This window comes from Microcebus murinus, chromosome 1 (genome assembly GCF_040939455.1).
Source record: "Microcebus murinus isolate Inina chromosome 1, M.murinus_Inina_mat1.0, whole genome shotgun sequence".
NCBI classification, from domain to species: domain Eukaryota; kingdom Metazoa; phylum Chordata; class Mammalia; order Primates; family Cheirogaleidae; genus Microcebus; species Microcebus murinus.
In genome coordinates this window covers 43,399,785-43,419,418 of record NC_134104.1, presented here as the reverse complement: position 1 = coordinate 43,419,418, position 19,634 = coordinate 43,399,785, and the positions used below count along the sequence as shown (strand labels likewise).

The 19,634-nt window shown below is 38.1% G+C and overlaps 1 protein-coding gene across 1 annotated transcript in view; it reads right to left on the bottom strand.

Moving 5' to 3' along the window:
* Nucleotides 1-19,634, bottom strand: part of CRYBG3 (crystallin beta-gamma domain containing 3) — a 106,998-nt gene that overhangs the window by 6,920 nt on the left and 80,444 nt on the right. The window contains exons 16-19 of the mRNA XM_012766976.2: nucleotides 18,271-18,380; nucleotides 14,456-14,582; nucleotides 3,398-3,537; nucleotides 169-292 (exon numbers count right to left, since the gene is read on the bottom strand). Of these exons, the coding sequence (XP_012622430.2) occupies nucleotides 169-292; nucleotides 3,398-3,537; nucleotides 14,456-14,582; nucleotides 18,271-18,380 (501 nt within the window). The remainder of the gene's footprint in view (nucleotides 1-168; nucleotides 293-3,397; nucleotides 3,538-14,455; nucleotides 14,583-18,270; nucleotides 18,381-19,634) is intronic.

Below are 19,634 nucleotides of genomic sequence, written 5' to 3'. Positions count from 1 at the left end.
TTGGATACAGTTTTACAATTGGTTAAAATCTACAAGATTCCCCTATCCTAATCCCACACTCCTTGGTACATAAATGGCAAACTAAAATTAAATTTCAAATGCTGGGGTGTGTGACATTTCTACCAGAAAATCAAGCTATTTGGGATCTTACGGTTCTTTTCTCCTTACCTGCTTCATGGGCCGGAGGGAACCGATTGTTTTCCATCCACTGAATGCTGTCCAATTTGGGATCTCATCAGGTTCAAGTAGGATTTGTCTTCCCAAGAAATTGGATCCTTCATAAGCTATCCATCTATAAGAGAGCAGGAAAGAAAAAAAAAAACAGGCTACTTCAAAACAAAAAAACAATCTCTTATCAAAAATACCTGCTATTATACCTTACAGGGTTCATAAGCTTCTAGGTTTGCAGATTCTTTTTTTAAAAAAGATAGAATTAGGCATTTTCTTCTTAGCAGAAATACCAGGGAGGTCTAGGAGAAGGCCTGCTGGACTGGAGTCAGAATATGTGGATTCCAGTTAGAATGTGGGTTTTCCATACTTCATGAACGTAAGGTTCCTTCCATCTCTGAAATTCTATATTCTTTTGATAACACTGAGTCTTTTTTCATAGCATTTTAACATTCAAAGACAAACTATAACCTCCTATTTCAGGAGATAAAAACACTCTCCTGCCCTCAGGGTCATCACATGTCCTTCAGGGCCTCTCAGGCGGCTCCAGTGACCTCTCCAGACATACCTTCCTACACAATTCCTTGTATAGCTTCTCTAAGGCCACCCGGGACTACTTAAACAATTACCCACAGATAGTCCTCCATCTCACTCACTTTTACTTCAAGGCCTGGCTTTTTTGCACATCCTCCCCCAAACCCCAGCCTCCATCTGGCTGTGTTAAAGTGCATAAAAGTGCACAGGGCCTCAAAGTGAGTGTCTGCAGTCTCAGACTTATTTAATGGAACACAGTCATACCCATTCCTTTACGGATTGGCTACACTGCTCTTGCACTACCATAGCAACCTCAGTGGTTGAGGACAGAGACAGATGGCCCACAAACTAAAACGACTATCTGGCCTCTTACAGAAAGTTTGCCAAGCCTTGCTTAAGGTGGCTACCAAGGTGGATGGCTAAGGAGAATGAGCTGCAATCACCAAGAGAACCTGAAATTCTCCGCAGCACTCAAGGTCATGGTACACAGGACTTTAAGAAAACGTGCAGAGAACAAGGTAGCTGTCTCACTTTACTCAAAGCACCTGGAAGTGTAGCAGGGGCTACCCTGCCTTGGACCCAGAGATCTGTAACCTTGGAGAAGGGGTGCAGAGTACCAGCAATGGAAAAGGGGGTCTGCCAGTCAAACGGACCAGTGCTCTGCAATGGATCATCTGGGGTTTAGGACATTTCTCGCTGCAAAGAGCTGCTTCTATGCTGCTGTGGCAGTAACTTCAGCCTCTCACTTGTCCAGATGAAAACTTCTAGAACTTACAAAGGGCAATATTCCTTAGGGACCTGTACCTCCATTCGTGCAGGAAAAGACATCAACTTGTACGTACGTTGTGGGGAAAATGAAGGAACTGAGGAAAGCTTGATGTATTAAATCTGTGGAAGCTTAGGTAGACAATACTGACCTAAATTGACCACTACTAAGAAAAGTCCACCTGTTCCCTACAACTGAGATCAGGCTTGGCCAAATTATGGATAGATGAACAAGGTGGTTGACCCTTCCTCGATCCCTTCTTGCCTACACAAATCTAAACAATTGGACAGGTGCAGACGCAGGTCAGCATGATCACAGAGACACTTAGCCACCTCTCTAACTTCACAGATTCTTTAAATAGGTGTGGAAGTTTCAGTTATAAAACCTAGGCAAGATTTTAAGAAAATGTACCTAATTATATATTGATCTAAATGAATGCCACAGTTTGAAAAACAGTGTGGGATGATGCCTGAAAGCATGGCCCTCATTACCATCACAGATCAAAGATATGGGATCATGTGGGGATTAAAAAACAAAACCAAAAAAACCCAACTTGTCACTGAGGGTAGCTGGCTGTGCATTAAATACCATCCTGTAAGCCATGTGTAGCCTAGAGTATCTCTGGACAGCCTTCACTATTTCCTTATTCCATGTACCAGTTCTCTTTTAGAGAATCTGGAATACTGAGAGTAGGTGGATAATAAGCCAAAGAGAAGAAATCAGAATGTCAAGCTGAAATGGCACCAGTTTTCCAGAAAAGAGCGAAATAGGAGAGTGAGAAATTTTCAGAGGTGAGTCACATATCAATTTCACTTGAAAATGTAAAGAAAAATGTACAAAAATGTTGTGAAGGTCCTATATCACAGGGATGTAAAATTAAGTTCAAATGCCCTTAGTTAACTGGTAAATAATATATTGGAATTTGTTATAGTAAACATCAAACTGCATAAAATGCTTTGCAGAAGAAAATTTAAGCTATTACACATATGTATGTATAATATAAAGTCTATCATTGTAATAGTGGACTTAATTTTGAAATCAACTTACATTCTTGACTTTCTCTTTCATTATCCCACATATTTAAATAAGCAGAGTCGATTATCATACAATTTAAAGCCATAAGAAATTTTCAAGAAGCTATTTTTATATTAACCATCAAGAGCTATGTGTTTTACTAGTTGACTTTTGGTACTAAAACACCAACAAGAGTAGGGGCTGGCTTATATGCCAAACTCTTCAGAAATGGCCTGAGAGGCAGATTCTCCAGGAAGCAAATACAGCGTCAACTCCAGGGGCTCTCACTTGTGGGCCTCTCACCATTTGTGTTCTAAATTAGTACTCACATTCATACCTATTAATAATTTTTGTATCCAAAATGCATTTGTTTTAAAGGCAGCTTCCCAAATTGTAAAAGCACAGGCCCCTCACAACTTGGATCCACTCCGACTGACTGACAGCCTTAATCTACAACAATGGTAGGCATGCGAGGTCAACTAGTACAGCCCACATGAAAATGAGCACCCTGGAGGGAACTGCTCTAGAATAAACATGCTGTCAAATCAAAATAAAAACACTCTTGCCAACAGTCATTTGCCTTATGCAGGCAATGGCCTTAACCAAAGTTGCTGACTTACTGAAATTTCTCCTGAAAGAAAAGTTGGCTCAATGGAGTAAAGTCATCTGGATGACCTGTGCTAGGACACATTCTCTGACCATGAGGTGGCCCTTCTCTCAGGCCACTGCAGACTACTACATACTGGAGAAGGTTCACAGTCTTCTCTTATTTGAACAGAAACTACTGCATTGAGGGATAAAAGGAGTAAGGGCACCACCAGACCCAAATAGCAGCACTGGGCAAATAAAAAGCAGCTGTGCAACTCTGTCCCAAAACAGCGATCAAGTAAGACCAAGCTCTCCTCCCATACTTACAGTCCGCTTTTAACCCACACAGACTGGGTGTAGAAGTGCAGGTCCTTGTTCAGAACAGAGTTCACAGCCTCTTCTAGATGTAACTCTCTTCCCTCACAATGTTCCAGAGCAAACAGGCTGATGGAAGGTTCCTCAAAAACCTAATGGCACGGAAAAGAGAAAGCATCACCATAAGGGGCGGCCATACCTCACTGACATCTCGGTCTGAACGCAGGGTCCCCTGGATCCACTGTCTTCTCAGATGCACGGAGTTTACTGCTCTGTCTTCTAAGGATGGTAGAGTCAAAACTGCACTGGCAAGATTAGATTCTATCAATAATTTTAATATGCTTTTTGTAAATTAAATTTGAAGCTATCAGAAAAGCAATCAATCTCATAATAAAAATGGACATAATAAAAAGTGACACCTGGTTTGAAATCTCATACTAAGGTCTTGTGGTGCTGTAATATGGACTACAAACCAGTCCTGTGAATGCTCTTAGCTGGCAACAGAATAAATATGGAATGGCATGGGACCCTCATTTCCCAGGGGCTCACAGGAGCAATCACGGGGAATGTAAGACTTTATGGCTCTAACCTCTTAAAAAACATTCCTAGGGGGGAGGAAAAAGGCAACTTTAATTTAAAAAAATAGCTAGAATGCACAGAAACAGTGGTGACTTCTGCATTAAAAGTATTCCCTCAACCCATTACGTTAGACGAGAATAGACTCAATATTGCTCTTTTTTCATTCATTAGTATATGTAAGATACCATGCTAAGAGACTTTTGGGGGATGAGAAATAAAAACAAGGCACCATCCTTGTGTCTGGGGCATTATTAACAAGTAGCTAAATTAAGAAAACTGCACAGATATTGTAACATAACCCAGGGTAGAAAAGGATATGTCCTTTAAGGGCGCTCATTAAAAGGCTAAATTATTTTAGCAGAAGGGAGCAGGATTCAAGGCAGCTTCATGGATGTGGTGGCGTGTGAGCTCAGTCTCAAAGGATGCAAGGGATTTGTAAGGCAGACAGAGAACAGAGGGAAGGCACTGTACGCAAAGCAAGGGAGACAGAAACGCATGGGACATGGAGGAACGGCGAGTAGACCCATTTCACCAGAAGACAGGGTCCAACAGGAAATAGTGTCAAGTGTTCCCACTGTCTGTTACCATGCATGGAGCTGCTTTGCCCCACAGTGACAGGGAAGAGACAGACTTATTGCCAATGGGGAGAGTCCTTGAAGCTTCTCAACTAAGGACTGAGAGTGGGCAGCGGTATCTGCAACTTGGCACATGAGAAGCAGAGCACAAGGAGCAAGGACTGTGGAGGGTCAAAGGACAGTGAATAAACAGAAAGCAACTGGCTCTCCCAAGTGACCTTACATGAGAGCAAAATGACTTATCAAAGAGCTTTTCCTTGCAGCAGTGCTGGAAACAGTGAAAGATGGGGGATGATTTAAATCCCCATCAAGAGGGGACTGGTTAAATAAATTAGGGTACATTCCCAGAAGAATCCTATGTATCTGTAAACAAAAAAGAATGAGGAACTCTTTGTAGAAAGAGAACCAGGATCTATTCTTCAGAGGCAAATACAAAGTGAAGAACAGTGTAAAATAGCATATTTCATATGCTACCATTTTGTAGAAAAGGAAAATTTATGCACACACATGAATTATATACACATTTAAAATTTTCTAAAAAAAAATAAATATGACAGCATCTGAGAAGATAAATAGCACAAATTGGGGCAGAGTTTTTCACTTTGGGTACTTTTTGATTTTTGAACCATGGGAATATATTATTCAAAAATTTAAATTGGTGATTATTATGCATATGTTTGCATTGTGTATATACATTTTTTTTACAGCCTTAAGGGAATTTATTTGGCAACAACTTGAGTAAAGAATAGAGAGAATGGAAGTAATAGCACCAGTATCCTAGTAGGATACATGAAAGCAAAGAAAAAGAGAACCAGAGGGATGGGAGGAAGGTGAAGAATGAGGGATGGTCAGGAAAGCCATCATGGTGGTAAAATAGACACACCAAGGCAAGCAAATGGAATGAGTAAGTGAGGGAAAAGGTGTGAAAAGCTGCAGCTGGGAACATGGTGGCATAATTTGCCACATATAAGGAAGTCAGGAAGAAAAGTATGCCCAGGAGTTAAGAACTTATATTTAGAACTGGATGTTTTAATTTTGAGATAGAGGCAGGATAATCTTAACAGAGATGCCCAACACACACTGGACCTTTTGATCTGGAATTTAGGGAAAAGACCAGGCATAGAGAGGCTGAGTTTAGCAACTCCCAGAATTTGGGTAATAATTGGAAGCAGAGGTGAGAAAACGGAAATGGAAGGAGGACACAGGACTACAGGGAAATACACTGGTGAGTGGGAATGAAAGACAGAAGGTGGAGGTGATGGAACGAATGAAATGGGTGAGAAGAACCAAAACAGAGCCCCTTTACATGATGGAAGTAAACGGGAGAGGAAATTGTAAGGAAGGTTTGTCCCACAGTATCAAACTCTTCCCACGTTGAGGAAGAGGGCGACTGAGAGGAGGCTGTTTGGATTTTGCACTTGGGAGGTAGCTGGTAATCCTATGAGAGCTGGTTCAAGGACAGGTCAGAGATAAGGGGTGGAGTCTAGGTTATAAAGGTTGAGGAACAAGGGGTGAGAAATTGTAGACATGGTACACAGACTATTCCTTAGAGAAATCTGCCCTCCCTGTTGTTCTTAAAAACCATCTTGGCTATTCTGGACCCATATCTTTGCCAGATTAAATGTAGAATAAGCTTATCATGTTTTACTCTCTCACCTCTCCCGCCAACTCCATCTCTCAAAGAGACAAAAGACCTATAAGCCTAAAATACTATTAATTTGGGGAAGACCATATGCTTATAATATTGAGACATTTTATCTATAAAAGATTATATTTTTTCATCTTTTATGTCCTTCAATAATGTTTTTTATAATTTTCATCAAAAAAATCTTACTGTGTTAGATTTATTCCTAATCACCCAATAGTTTAAGTGCTAATTATCTTGTATCCAGCAACTTTTAAAAAATTCACATTAATCCTAATAATTTATAATTTAAACTGTGAATGCTCTTCTCAGTTTTGTTTTCCTTTATATTATTTTTTGCTTCAATCTTATTTTTTAGATTTTTATTTTATTGGCTGGGATTCCAGAATACTACTGAATAGAGTAGTGATAATAGAGATCTTTGTCTTCTGTCTTAATTTAAAAAGAACTACTTCAAATGTCACACAAGGAAGTATGATGTTTACTGTAGGTTTCTGTTGGCCTTAATTTTCAAAATGTGCACATTAGTTAATACCATTAACTATTTAACTATTAAACTAAAAGCTTTAATAGTAACCAATTCATTGTGAAGCTGGATTTATAGTCTTCCTCTTTTTGTAGCTGTGCCTCCTCAGTATCCTCACACAGAAGGAATCACTGTCTTGCCAATTCTTATTCTACCCTCTTAAGATCATTTATGTCATCACAGTCTTAATTTCATCTGAAGTGTTTCTACAGCCTCTTGTTAAAATGTTTCTGTGGCTTTGACTGCTTGTAACTGCCAGGACCGGATTATTACTTCAAAAAAGGCCAAACTTCCATGCCAACCCCCCAGACAGACATTGCTGTAGCAACAAGCAGACTGCTGCTCCCGTGGAAATGCAACACGGCATGTTTATCCCACACACTAGTGGGCCAGTGCTTAAATGTCTTCCAAGGTAGTTTGAAACTCACAGTTACCTTCCTTCTTAGGTCAATCAACAGTTACTCATGTATCCTGCTCTTGTCCATACGTACCACTACTTTTTAATATCCAGCCTAACTTTAAACCATTTCATCAGTAGATGGCCACTGTAAGTTATTATTTTTTAAATTAGATTCCCCACTCACCCCCAACTTCTAAAGCTACTATTACAACCTTGTAAGTGCATAAGACAAAGTACAACCCGTCTTATAGAATGAGCTGAAGTGGAAGAACAAACCTTATATAAGTACTGATTGTAATGTTTAGGCCTGAACCAATTAGTTTATTTGGTCTACTTATTATGTAACGGATTCTTGATATTTTTATGGCACTGTGCTAAGTAGAGAGGACACAGGGGTGAAATAATTCAAAGCTACAATAAATACAGATCATGCCCTAAGTGGCTTCACAGGTTGAGTAGGTGTGATGAAAGGTAGAAAGTCAAAAGCATCTTGAGATACAGAGAAAGAATGCTCAGGGCAGAGGAAAATCATGTCAAGAAATGAAGATCATTAAAGACTTTCTAGAATCAGGGTCCTTTCATCTACATCTTAAAGGATTTAGATAGGGGAAAGAAAAAGTATATTTTAAGTTGCCACGTGAAGAACGTAAATAGAGAAAGTTGAAGGAAGATATTGGGAAGGGGGAGGAGTGCTTTGTGAATAAGATAAATAAAGATTGAGCAACAATATTGGAAATATAGCTCGGACACTATCTCAGAGTCTGGACTTTATCAGAAGGTTACATGCTCAAAGCTGCAAATAAGATGAACTGAAGAAGAAAGAGCCAAAAGAAGAAAATCACTTCAGTGACCATCACAATAGTTCGGGAAAGACAGAATGAGGCTCTAAACTTGGTCATGGAACTGGGAGGAGATGACAAGAAAAATTTAAGACATGTCATATGTGAAACTATAAAAATACTAGAAGAAAATCTAGGGAAAACTCTTCTAGACATTGGTCTAGGCAAAGAATTCATGGCCAAGTCCTCAAAGCACAGGCAATAAAAACAAAAACAAATGGGACTTAACTAAACTACAAAGCTTCTGCACAGAAAAATAAATAATCAACAGAGTGAACAGACAACCTGCAGAATGGGAGAAAATACCTGCAAACTATATATCCAACGGGGGACTAATATCTAGTATTTACAGGAACTCAAACAACTCAACAACAATGAAAAAGCAACTAACTTCATTAAAAAGTGGGCTAAGGACATGAATATGCATTTTTCAAGATGACAAATGGCAAAAAAGCATAAAAAAATGTTCAACATCACTAATCATCAGAAAAATGAAAATTAAAGCCACTATGAGATATGATCTTACACCAATCAGCATGGCTATTAATAACAAGACAAAAATAACAGATGTTGGCAAAGATGCAGAGAAAACAGAACACTGTTCTGTTATACACTGTTGGTGGAAATGTAAACTAGTGTAACTTCTATGAAAACTATTATGGAGATTTCTCAAAGAACTAAAAATAGTACTACCATATGATCCGCCAATCTCACTTCCAGATATCTACCAAAAGGAAAAGAAACTGATACACAAAAAAGACATTTTCACTACTCATATATCGAGACACTATTCACAATAGAAAATATATGGAATCAACCTAAGTGTCAATCAATGGGATTGGATAAAGAAATGTGGTATACATACGGGAATACTATTCAGCCATAAAAAAGAATGAAATCGTGTCTTTTGCAGCAACATGAATGGAACGGGAGGCCATTATCTTAAGTGAAACTATTCAGACATAGAAAGACATATACTCTATGTTCTCTCTTGTAAGTAGGCGTTAAATAACGTGTACATATGGAAGCAGAGTGTGGAACAACGGACAATGGAGACTCTGGGGTGGCAGGAATGGGGGGAATGAGGGGATGTTGCTTGGAGGGTACAATATGCATTGCTTTAGAAATGCATGCACTGATGGCCCTGACTTCACTACAGTGCAATATATCAATGTAGCAAAATGTACTTGTTCCCATGAATATGTACAAATAAAAATAAGTGGGGAAAAAAGGATATGTCATAGTGGTAGAATAGCTAATACTTAGAGACTGATTGATATTGGAAATCATGAAGCAGGGAAAATCAAAGCTGAAGACTGTAAGACTGGATGATGGGGGTTAATGATGATGTCTTTCAACATAAATGGGAAATAAAAGAAGAACAAGTCTAAGAAAAATGTGTTGCTGGTAGAACATGCTTATGAAGACCCATTGGAATCTGGGAATGAGGTTCAGGGAATAATAGACTACTGCTTACTCTAAAGATTTGGGAATCATCTTCACTGATGGAGGTGAGAACTGAAGTTATGATAATGGAAATTTCCAAGTACAAGAGAGAAAAGGCCAAGAATAGATCTCTGAGAAACATCTACATTTGAGGGGCCAAGAGGAAAATGACATTTGGATTTGATGACACAGGTTCATTATGTGTTATCTAATTATTTTTTTCATTCATATTCAGTACTCAGCACAATATCTGGTACATAGATGTTTAACATTTAGGTTGAATAAATAAATCTGAAATACATATTCAGCAATGTGTGAAATATTACAAATGCTGTACATTATATATTAATAATTATAAATGCTATACAATACAAACAATTTATCCACTTTAAATCTTTTTCTTTGATGAAAGTAAAATATAATATTTTTAAACTTTCTTCTACAAAATTACTGATCAGTTGTGTTTTCCATTCATAGAACCCAACACTCAATGTCCCAATCATCACCTTTGGCCTTTTTGTCTTCCTGTTGATCTTTCACATCTGGTATGATTATTTCTAAATATAGAATGCCAAACAAAACACTTAAGCTCTGTTAAGCCTAATATCAATCCCTTTCATCTTAAAAGGTCCTCTTGTAATCACTATTAAACAATCAAACTGTTACCAAACCAAGGTTGCTGAAAACCCTAAAAAGAAACAAATCAAAGAAACCTATTCCACTATGGTTTGAAATAGATTTTCAGGTTTATTATCAGACACATCATTTTTCCAGAAATACAATTACATGCTGTAAAGAGCCTGAGGAAAATCTTGGGCCTTAGTTCACTTTCCTGATACCAGGATACTTAATTTTGTATTATTTTTCCCAAATACTTATACAGAATCATCTTGGTGTGGTTAAATTAAATTTCCCAATATTCAATTACCTGATTTTAGAATTCTAAATGAATTCTGAATGTGCATGGGAGACCATATTCTGAGGTAGTATCCTCTACTTGTCTATCATATACTTCATTTGACGGCCACCAAACCACCTCCAGGCTGTCACTGAAAATGAACCTCAACAACAATCTTTTTTTTTTTTTTTTTTTTTTTTTAAGGAGTTTAGCTCTGTTATGATGACAGAGAGAAGAATACAAGCAAAATTTATTAAAATTTTATTTCTCCCAAAATTTGGTAACAGAGAACACTGCTATGAATTTATATATCTCTGATAGATTGTATTATTGCTTGAATATATTTACTCTGTCAACTGCACCCCTGCCCAGGGAGAAGGATAAGGAGTCTATTTCCCCTGCCTGCTCCACTGATGTCTGGATTGGTTTTATGACTTGCTTTTGGTAATAAATAGAATGTGAATGGACACAGTGGTGTCATATTTGAGCAGAAGACTCAAATGTGATTCTGTGGTTGAGGTCTCTCTTCCTCTTTCTCACTGTCATGAAAATAGGCATGTCCCCACTAGGAGATGCTCCCATTAGCCTGGTCCCAAAACAAAATATATACCAAAAATGTATCTGAAACCAACTTACAACCCACAGTGGAGGCCAAGCAACTGTCCTGCAGTTGCTGAGACAAAATATGGGGGGAAAAAGTGTCTGTTGTTACAGACCACTGAGATCCTGGGGACTGTTGTGAAAGCTAATACATGATCGTATTCCCTCCAACCACGTGAATCTTATGGCTGGAAAGACTCCTTTTCATGTCTAGTTATAAATACGACTAGGATACTTATTTACAACAGAAATGGAGGCTGTCCATGATTGGAAAATATGTGTCTCAACAGTATCTTTACAGATGAATTAACTGGGGCCCAAATAAATTAAGAAATTTTCCCAAGGTCACATTAGTGAGAAGCAGAACTATAAACTAAGCTTCCAGCTCCTGTCACTGTAAAATGACTCTGGCACTGAAAATTATGCGTCCATGGACCTCCAGAATGTAACATACATCTGCATCAATAGAAGTTAGCCTAGAGCAAACTGTCACTTGCAAAGCATACTGATCTTGTATGAAGATGAAGTCTTAAGGCTCCTCAACATTACATCACTTTGACACTTATGCACTAAGTCATAGCATGTCTGGGAATTCCAATTGTAGGAAACCCCCTTGGAATTTTTCAGTTTTAACTAACAAAAGAAAATTCAAAAGATTAGCTCATACATAAAGTCAATTCAAGTACACAGTAACATTTCTTGGAACAAATCCAGAATGCCACTGGATTGTGGCATAGGCAGTAGTATTAACAAACCTATAGAAAAAATATCAATCCCTAAGTAAGAAAAGATTAGGGGGAGAGAGGATGCAGAAGGAATCAGAGAAGCAGAACAGGTAGAGTATGTCTAGCACTGAACAAGGAAAGGAGACACAGAATCTGGAGGATCTGAGTGACTGGGACCCAGACAGTGGCAGGAGTCTCTTTTTGGGGTGTGAGGCAATGTTAGCCTATGTGCTAATCTCAAGACATCTACCTTATTTTACCCAACTATTATACTCAATAGGTAACCTTCTAATGACTAATTCTGTTTCCCATGTTCTTCCAGAGAGACACAAAAATGCCCAGGACAGAACTGTCAAGAATTCATTCTAGTCGCTAGAATCCACTTTGTACAAATCACTAAATTGACCTCTGTTTTACATATCAATCTCCCTAGGTCCAATCAGCTCAGAACCTCGGGGCCTGCCAGGTGAAGCATGGTTGATTTCACCAAGCCTGTGCAACCTGCTGAGGCTTCTTCATGGTCAATCTGGATCTCTGCAGGTTACCCAACCTCATTTCACACTTCTTCCATTCCAACACCAAACTTGCTGCCCTAACACGTCTTTGACAAAGACCATTCAAAGATTTAAAATACTCTGTGAAAAGGCATTAAAAAAAACTAATGTACTGCCCTTACATAAACTGAATATACTCCTTAACTGGTTCTTGAAGTGAAAAGTATATAGATTTCAAGTCTTCCCAACAGGCACCTTTTCCTACACTGCCTGGATTCCACAGGACCAAAACTAAGAACAAGCAACTGCACATGACAACTTAACCAAAAACACTTCTTTCCCTCGGCATATTTTCACTCCCAATCATAATTATTCATTCTACACTTCATGTATGCAGAGGAATTATAACTCTGCAAAGAAAAATAGTAATACTCCTTAATTTTGATCCTGTTTCTAAAATGCCCTCCCTAGAAACTTAGTTGATTTAATTTACTGAATTGAGAATCCTACAAAATTCTTTCAAGATAGTACTTTCATATTTAGACTTGTATCTTTTTGCTTTTAGAGTTAATACCAAGTAAGCATCTGTTTGTTGATTTGGCCACTAAAAATTGCTAAGAAAATTCCTTTTCCAGTAAATGCACACTACTTTCCAATTCCCTTTTCAGCATGATCAAAACCTGTGAATACTTATCAGACCACATTCTTTTTTTTTTTTTAAACCAGTTTTCCTCCTACAGACAGGAAATGTCAGTAGCCACTTATTCTTTCCAAGTTGGTGTCGACAGGGCTACTGAGTATGACCAAGGACTCTATTTCTATTCTTGTTCTTCAGCCAAGATTCTATTCTTAGCCTGATACCAAGAATACTCTATCCAGGAATGTCTTGTGAAGTAGCACTGTAACCAGCTCTGTGTATCCCTATATTATTTTTATAATCTTCTCCCTTAACTAACTACTCAAATCCTTGAGTTGTTTACCAGAATGATGGACTTGAACTCCTGGCTTCAAGTGATCCTCCCACCTCGGCCTCCCAAAGTGCTGGGATTACAGGCGTGAACCACTGTACCCGGCCTGAAATGATGGATTTTCCATAAGACAAAGGAGTTGAGATTATGAAGGCCCCAAAGCAGACTTCCTGCCACCAAGATTTACCACCCCCCTCAACCTGCACCCAATGCACATAAACCCTTGTCAGATACACCACAGCCAGCCCCAAGGCACATGGTCCCTCCTTCAAAGTCCATGATATCCCTTTGTTGAAGAGACAGATTTGAGGCAGCTGCTCCTATTCTCCCAACAAGATGTCTGTCGTATTAAAGATTTCTTTCTTCCTTGGCAATCCTCATTGTCTCAATAATTGGATTTTTGTGCAACAAGTAACTGGACCTAGACCAAATCCCTTGTGGCTTTGACAACAGGACTACATTGTTTAGGCTGCGATCAAAGATCCTGAGTATGACCATTATCCCTGGAGTCAGCTCTGGCCAAAAAGTCTGAGTCATTCCTAGTATTACGTAGGGCTTCTAATTAGCTCTGTGTAAAACTCAGGGTTTGACCAAACATGTCCCTAGGGAACTGTCATAACTACGTATCTTGAAAATATCCCAGATCTTCACTACTTGTTCTATGCAGACCCTACTAACCAAGAACCCAGATCCTGTTTTTCTCATGTTTAAAATTCTGAATAAACGTGTTCAAAAGGAGAACCTACTTCCTCTATAAATATGGGCCTCCAAGGTGACCCAGATAATTCTGCACACACCAGGCAGAAAGCCTTGGTTCCCCAAAACAAGATTTGAAATCAATACCAGTGGTGGTCCATGCCTTAAAATGACATTGTAAATCTGAGTAGCAGACAAATTGTCATATGATGTATCTAATAGATTTATAAGGTAGTAAGGTTATTATTTTTCACATTTTAGCAGCTATAACAATAACAACCATGGTTCTAACAGCTAACATTGAGTATTCACCACATGCTGGACATTTTATAAGCATCATCTAATATCCTAATGGCCTTTCAAAGTATTACTTTCTAGAGGTGGTAAAACCAAATAACTTTGTCAATCTGGTTAAAGTATCAAACTGGGATTTAAGCCCAAATCTATATTATTCTAGTTCTTGAGGTTTGTAGTCCTGCTTTTAAAAAAAAAAAAAAAGGAAAATATCAATCTTACATTTTGGTTGGATTTTATGAGTGAACCTCAATTTTATAAACTGATAAATTATTCATATTTTTGATATTTCCCTTTGTATTTCTTCCAACTTTACATTATCATCTGTGGTAATAAGACTGGACAAGAAAAAGAGTCTCAAATGTGCACTGAGCAAAGTACTTACGTAGTCAATGGGCTTGAGAGATTTGACTCTAGACGTTGGGCAGCCACAGGAAGTAAGGTCGGAATAGAGGCCTTCTTCTAATACACACTGATTATAAAAAATGCCCTCTTGGTAATACAGGAGCCAGCTAAAAACAAAGCAGTAAGACAGTCAGTCAAATTGCATTCAGGGGGCAGCATAGGCTCACCATCATGCTGTGGGACCTGGTGGGCGTAGGACACACAAGTCGTCGTGCTGACCAGCATCAGTAAACAACAGCTGTCACTGTCATTCACTGACTGCTCGCCGTGTGCCAGGCACTAGGCTAGGTACTTCACATATATTATTTCACTGTGCTCTCAAGAATTCTGAGTCAGAAATATATCTCATTTTTACAGGTAATAAAACTAAGGATTAGAAAGGTTAGGTGATTTGCCCAAGTATAAAACTTTGGGATCAAATTATGGTGGTTACTAAGTACTTGAACTGATTAGAAGTCTTCTTTGGGAAAACTTCTTTGGGGAAGAAAAAAAAAACCTAAAAATTTTTTGTACCCTTATTTGATGATGAGCTTGTATTCGGTCTGGGTGAGTATAGAAGCTAGACTTCTAAACTCACATGAAGATTCATAAAATCTGTCACCTGACATCTGACAGCTAATAGAAATTTTTTTAAAAAACGCTTTAGAAATCTTTGTCAGTTATGTCAATACAGCACTCAACAAAAGTTAAGAAATGTCCTTTTGAGGCCTGGCTTGGTGGCTCACGCCTGTAATCCTAGCACTTTGGGAGGCCGAGGCTGACGGATTGCTTGAGGTCAGGAGTTCGAAACCAGCCTGAGCAAGAGCGAGACCCCCATCTCTACTATAAAATAGAAAGAAATTAATTGACCAACTAATATATATAGAAAAAATTAGCCAGGCATAGTGGCACATGCCTGTAGTTCCAGCTACTCGGGAGGCTGAGGCAGAAGGATTGCTTGAGCCCAGGAGTTTGAGGTTACTATGAGCTAGGCTGATACTACGGCACTCACTCTAGCCTGGGCAACAAAGTGAGACTCTGTCTCAAAAAAAAAAAAAAAAAAGAAATATTATTTTGAAAAGGAGGAGCCCAAGGGAGAAATTAACTGGTTATTACTAATTTAGTTTTGTTGTGTTTAAGTTCTAGCCCTATAATTTAAGATATTGCTAGGCCTGTACTCTAGCTATATACCAAGTTATCTTTAGGTAACCACAGAAATGCTCTGTGACATTATAATTTACTGTCATGTATTTTAATCAGCATTTTATAGCCAACAATTATCAAAGGTTTCAATGTGCCAGGCATAAAGCTAAACCCTTTGTGTACACTGTTTTACTTAGTCCTTATAAGAATCTTTTTGAGGTACTATTATTATCCCTGCTTTACAGATGAGGAAACTGAGGTTCACAGAGATGACCCAATCAGCCTCAATTTACATAGCTAGGAAATGGTGGAACTGGATTCAAATTCAGGTCTCTCAAGCATTCTAGGCGCTTACACATTCACCAAGGTTCTTGTATTCTTTTATTAAACTTGGGTTGTATAGTTCCTACATGAAGAGACACCTGTGACTAATTTGTCCTAGACGTAAGTATCAGGTAAAACACATTTTCCTCCAGAAAGCATTTCAATGCTTCTTATTAAGAGAAAATGAATCTAAATATTGCAAAATATTTTATCTTAGTGGAGAAGAAACTCAGAGCCAAATAACAGCAACAAAATTACTGCAGGTCCTTGATAAATACGTTTCTCTCTTACCAATGAGTTTTATATAACCTATTTAACTTTAATCCCCTATTTTATATGTTTTAATGTTGTAAAACTCTCACATCCTTTTTAGAGGTAAGTTTCCAAACATTAACAAATACAAAGAGGCTGAAAGCAGAGAAGCTATAGGAAATATGAGAGGGAAAAGACTGCTTGATTTAGAATCAAGAAGATTAACAGAAAGAATGGGGATGGACTGAACCTTAAGGGATATATGTGGATTAGTATTAAGCAGGGGTCACAAAATTACATACTTGCAGGAGACCAGACAGGTAATGCAAATGAGCAGCATAGCAGGTGAAAAGAATTGGAAATGGTAGTGACTATGGCACACTTGGGAACACACACACAATCTAGTCAATACCAGCAATTACTGATAAAGGCAAAGGCAAAAACTTTCCTAAGATCTTCAAGTCTCCTGATTTTTAAAGGGAAGGTGAAAAGAAGATCTTTTGAAATATATCCTAAACATAAGTATTGATAAAAAAATTTTTTAACCCAGCGTGCAGGCCACACAAGTGACTTGTGCTGGCTGATGTACCAGAGACCTATGGCCTTTGGTGTGGAGCAGAGGTTAGCAAACTACAGCATGTGGGCCAAAGCTGCCCCACTGCCTGTTTTCATACAGCCCATAAGCTAAGACTGGTTTTTACATTTTTGAAGGGTTTAAAAAAATTAAGACTGTCTCATGACATGTAAATTTGATACACAATTCAAATTTCAATGTCCATAAATAAAGTTTCATTGGAACACAGACATGCCTGTTGATCTGGGCATTGTCTATGGCTGCTTTTGTGCTACACACAATGGCAATCTAATAATGAATACAAAGAGAGCTCTGTGTTTGTTATTGAACTGCAGAAAAGCTATAGGAAATATGAGAGGGGAAAGACTGCTTGATTTATTTACTACCAATGTCTAAAATATTTACTGTCGGGCCTTTTATATATACTTTGCTGACCCCTGGTATAGAGGGTAAAAAGGAAAACAAATGGCTGAACAAATGTCAGAAGAGGGGAGGGGAGGAGAGGAGGACAGGATGGAAATGGACCAGTTGAAGGGAAATCCTGGAAAAGGAGGAGTTTGAACGTGACTGGTACTATAGAATGTCAGTGGGGATTCAATCAGACTAGTAAAAATATTAAAATGGATTTTGGCACAAATAACTGGACTGTGACTGATGATAAACACTGGAAATAAGAAAACATGGGAGCAAGGGATAATTATAAGACTGAAGTTCCCCAAATGAAAAACATAAGGTCTAGGTCTCTAATGGTCCAAGAATGGAGGGAGGAGAATTGACAAACCCAAGATATTTTGAAGGAAGAATTTAGAGACTTGGTAGGTTATTAGGCAGATATGTGGTACATAGAGATGACACTGACCTGTACACTTAAAAATGGTTAAAATAGCAAATTTTATGTTATGTATATTTTATCATGATAAAAAAGTGATAGAATATATTTTAGCCTTGAAAATCACATACAGTTTCATATACCTATGAGACAGATCCAGTATGTTGTTGCAGTTAGATGAATGTAAGATTCAAACCTTAAAAAAAAAAAAAAAAGAAAAAAGAACTACCAAAGAAATCCTGGGTCTGACACTTAGTATGTGATCTTGGGAAACCCAACTCTGAATCTGGTTTCCTCATCTGTGAAATGGGGATAATAAATACCATAAACAAAAAGGTTAAAAAAATAAATTTAGGAGTAATACATCTTACATGGACAAAACCACTATTTTTATAGCATTCTGATATACTATATAGTGAGCCTACAATATAAACATTTAAAATATTTAGGAAATAATCTAACAGTGAGGAAAAAAAATCAGAAAAAGCTCTCAAAGTTGGTTAATCAGCACTGTTTTTCTGTATTCTATGATGACACAAAATACATATTCACAAACTATAGGCTAATTAACAGCTAACCAATGCCTAAAAAGGAAAAATCTTAAAACTCATGTACATGCAAAAAAATAAATCTCTGTAAATTTGAAAGAAATTCAGTTAATAAACAATAGAAAACACTTAACAAGCACACTTACCATCCCCGAAGAACTTTAAAAGAACACGGTGTGAATGAAGTCAAATTAGATATTTCTTTCGTAAAATCTATACATTCACCTTGGAACCCTGGTTTACTGAATGCTTTGAGCTACAAGAACAACACAATAATAATTAAACAGAAAACAATTATTTGACACCATCACAAATAAAAACCTTTAATTTCACATACTTAAAAACTCAGCAAAATGTTAGATTTGTTTATCTATTATCAATGAATTTATGTTAAGGATGATGACATTCTCCTTAAACTAGCTCTTTTTAAAACATGTTTCCAGGAATGAAATGTCACCAGTTATTTACCATTTTCATCAATCTTTTGTACCAAACTGTAGGCAAAGAGGCCTAGAAAACAATTCTGCTGATAAGGGTAAATCAGAATTCCTTCTTCACTAAAAAAATGTGGTCCTTGTCCACCATATTATTATGCCCTGTGATGAGACTAGAGGTAAAAGACAGTAAGTGATTTAGTGCTAATCACAGAAGAGGTTTAGATTAGAATGGGGATAGATGGTAATGTCTTTTCTCTCTCAGGTCTTCGTGATCCAGAGTTAATAAAGGAGAGAAGAGAGCATGAGCGCATGCTCACAAGAATGCCTGAGAGAGCCCAGGAGCAGATGGTGGGGAAGATAATAATGATGGGATTAGTGGAAGATTTATGGTGAAGAAAGAAAGATGTCTGTGTCTCAGGTATTTCAGCTTATAGGCTTCAGTTTTCTGATAAGAAGACCTTAAATGTACGGTTTACAATTATATACAACCACATTTCTACTTTAGTCCTTTTTGTCAAGAAAAATCCACGAAATCTCAACTATAATTCCCTTTAGACCAGAGATATAATAATCTGCAACTCTACTGGCCTTGGATCTATAATAGGGAAAGAAAAAAATTAATGAGCCCTATAAATATTTCATGATACACTGGAGACTTGAAGTGACATGGCCCACAGGTCCGCCCAATACTGACAGGCCCGCACTGTGCAGTGGATGCGTCATAATGAATGATCTGGAGCATCACCCTTTCTCCTGCTTATGCTGCCATCCGGAACAAGGAGTCTCTGAGCAGCTGACATTCACCTCCCACATCTCCCCAAGGGTCCTCTCTTAGAAGAATTGTTTCGTGGCTATCTCATTCTGCTCTGACCTTACGTGGTCTGATACCAAAGATCAGCCAAAACCAGGGAGGTAAGAGAACCAATTTCCCCCTGGACCAGCTGTGGCTTGCACAACATGCTTCCTACTGCGAAACCGCACTGAACTTGAAGCATTAAAACACCAAGCGTCTCCCTGCCATAAGGATGTGTCCAGCAAGTTTCTGTCAGAGTCCTTCTGGTAAACACAGAGGA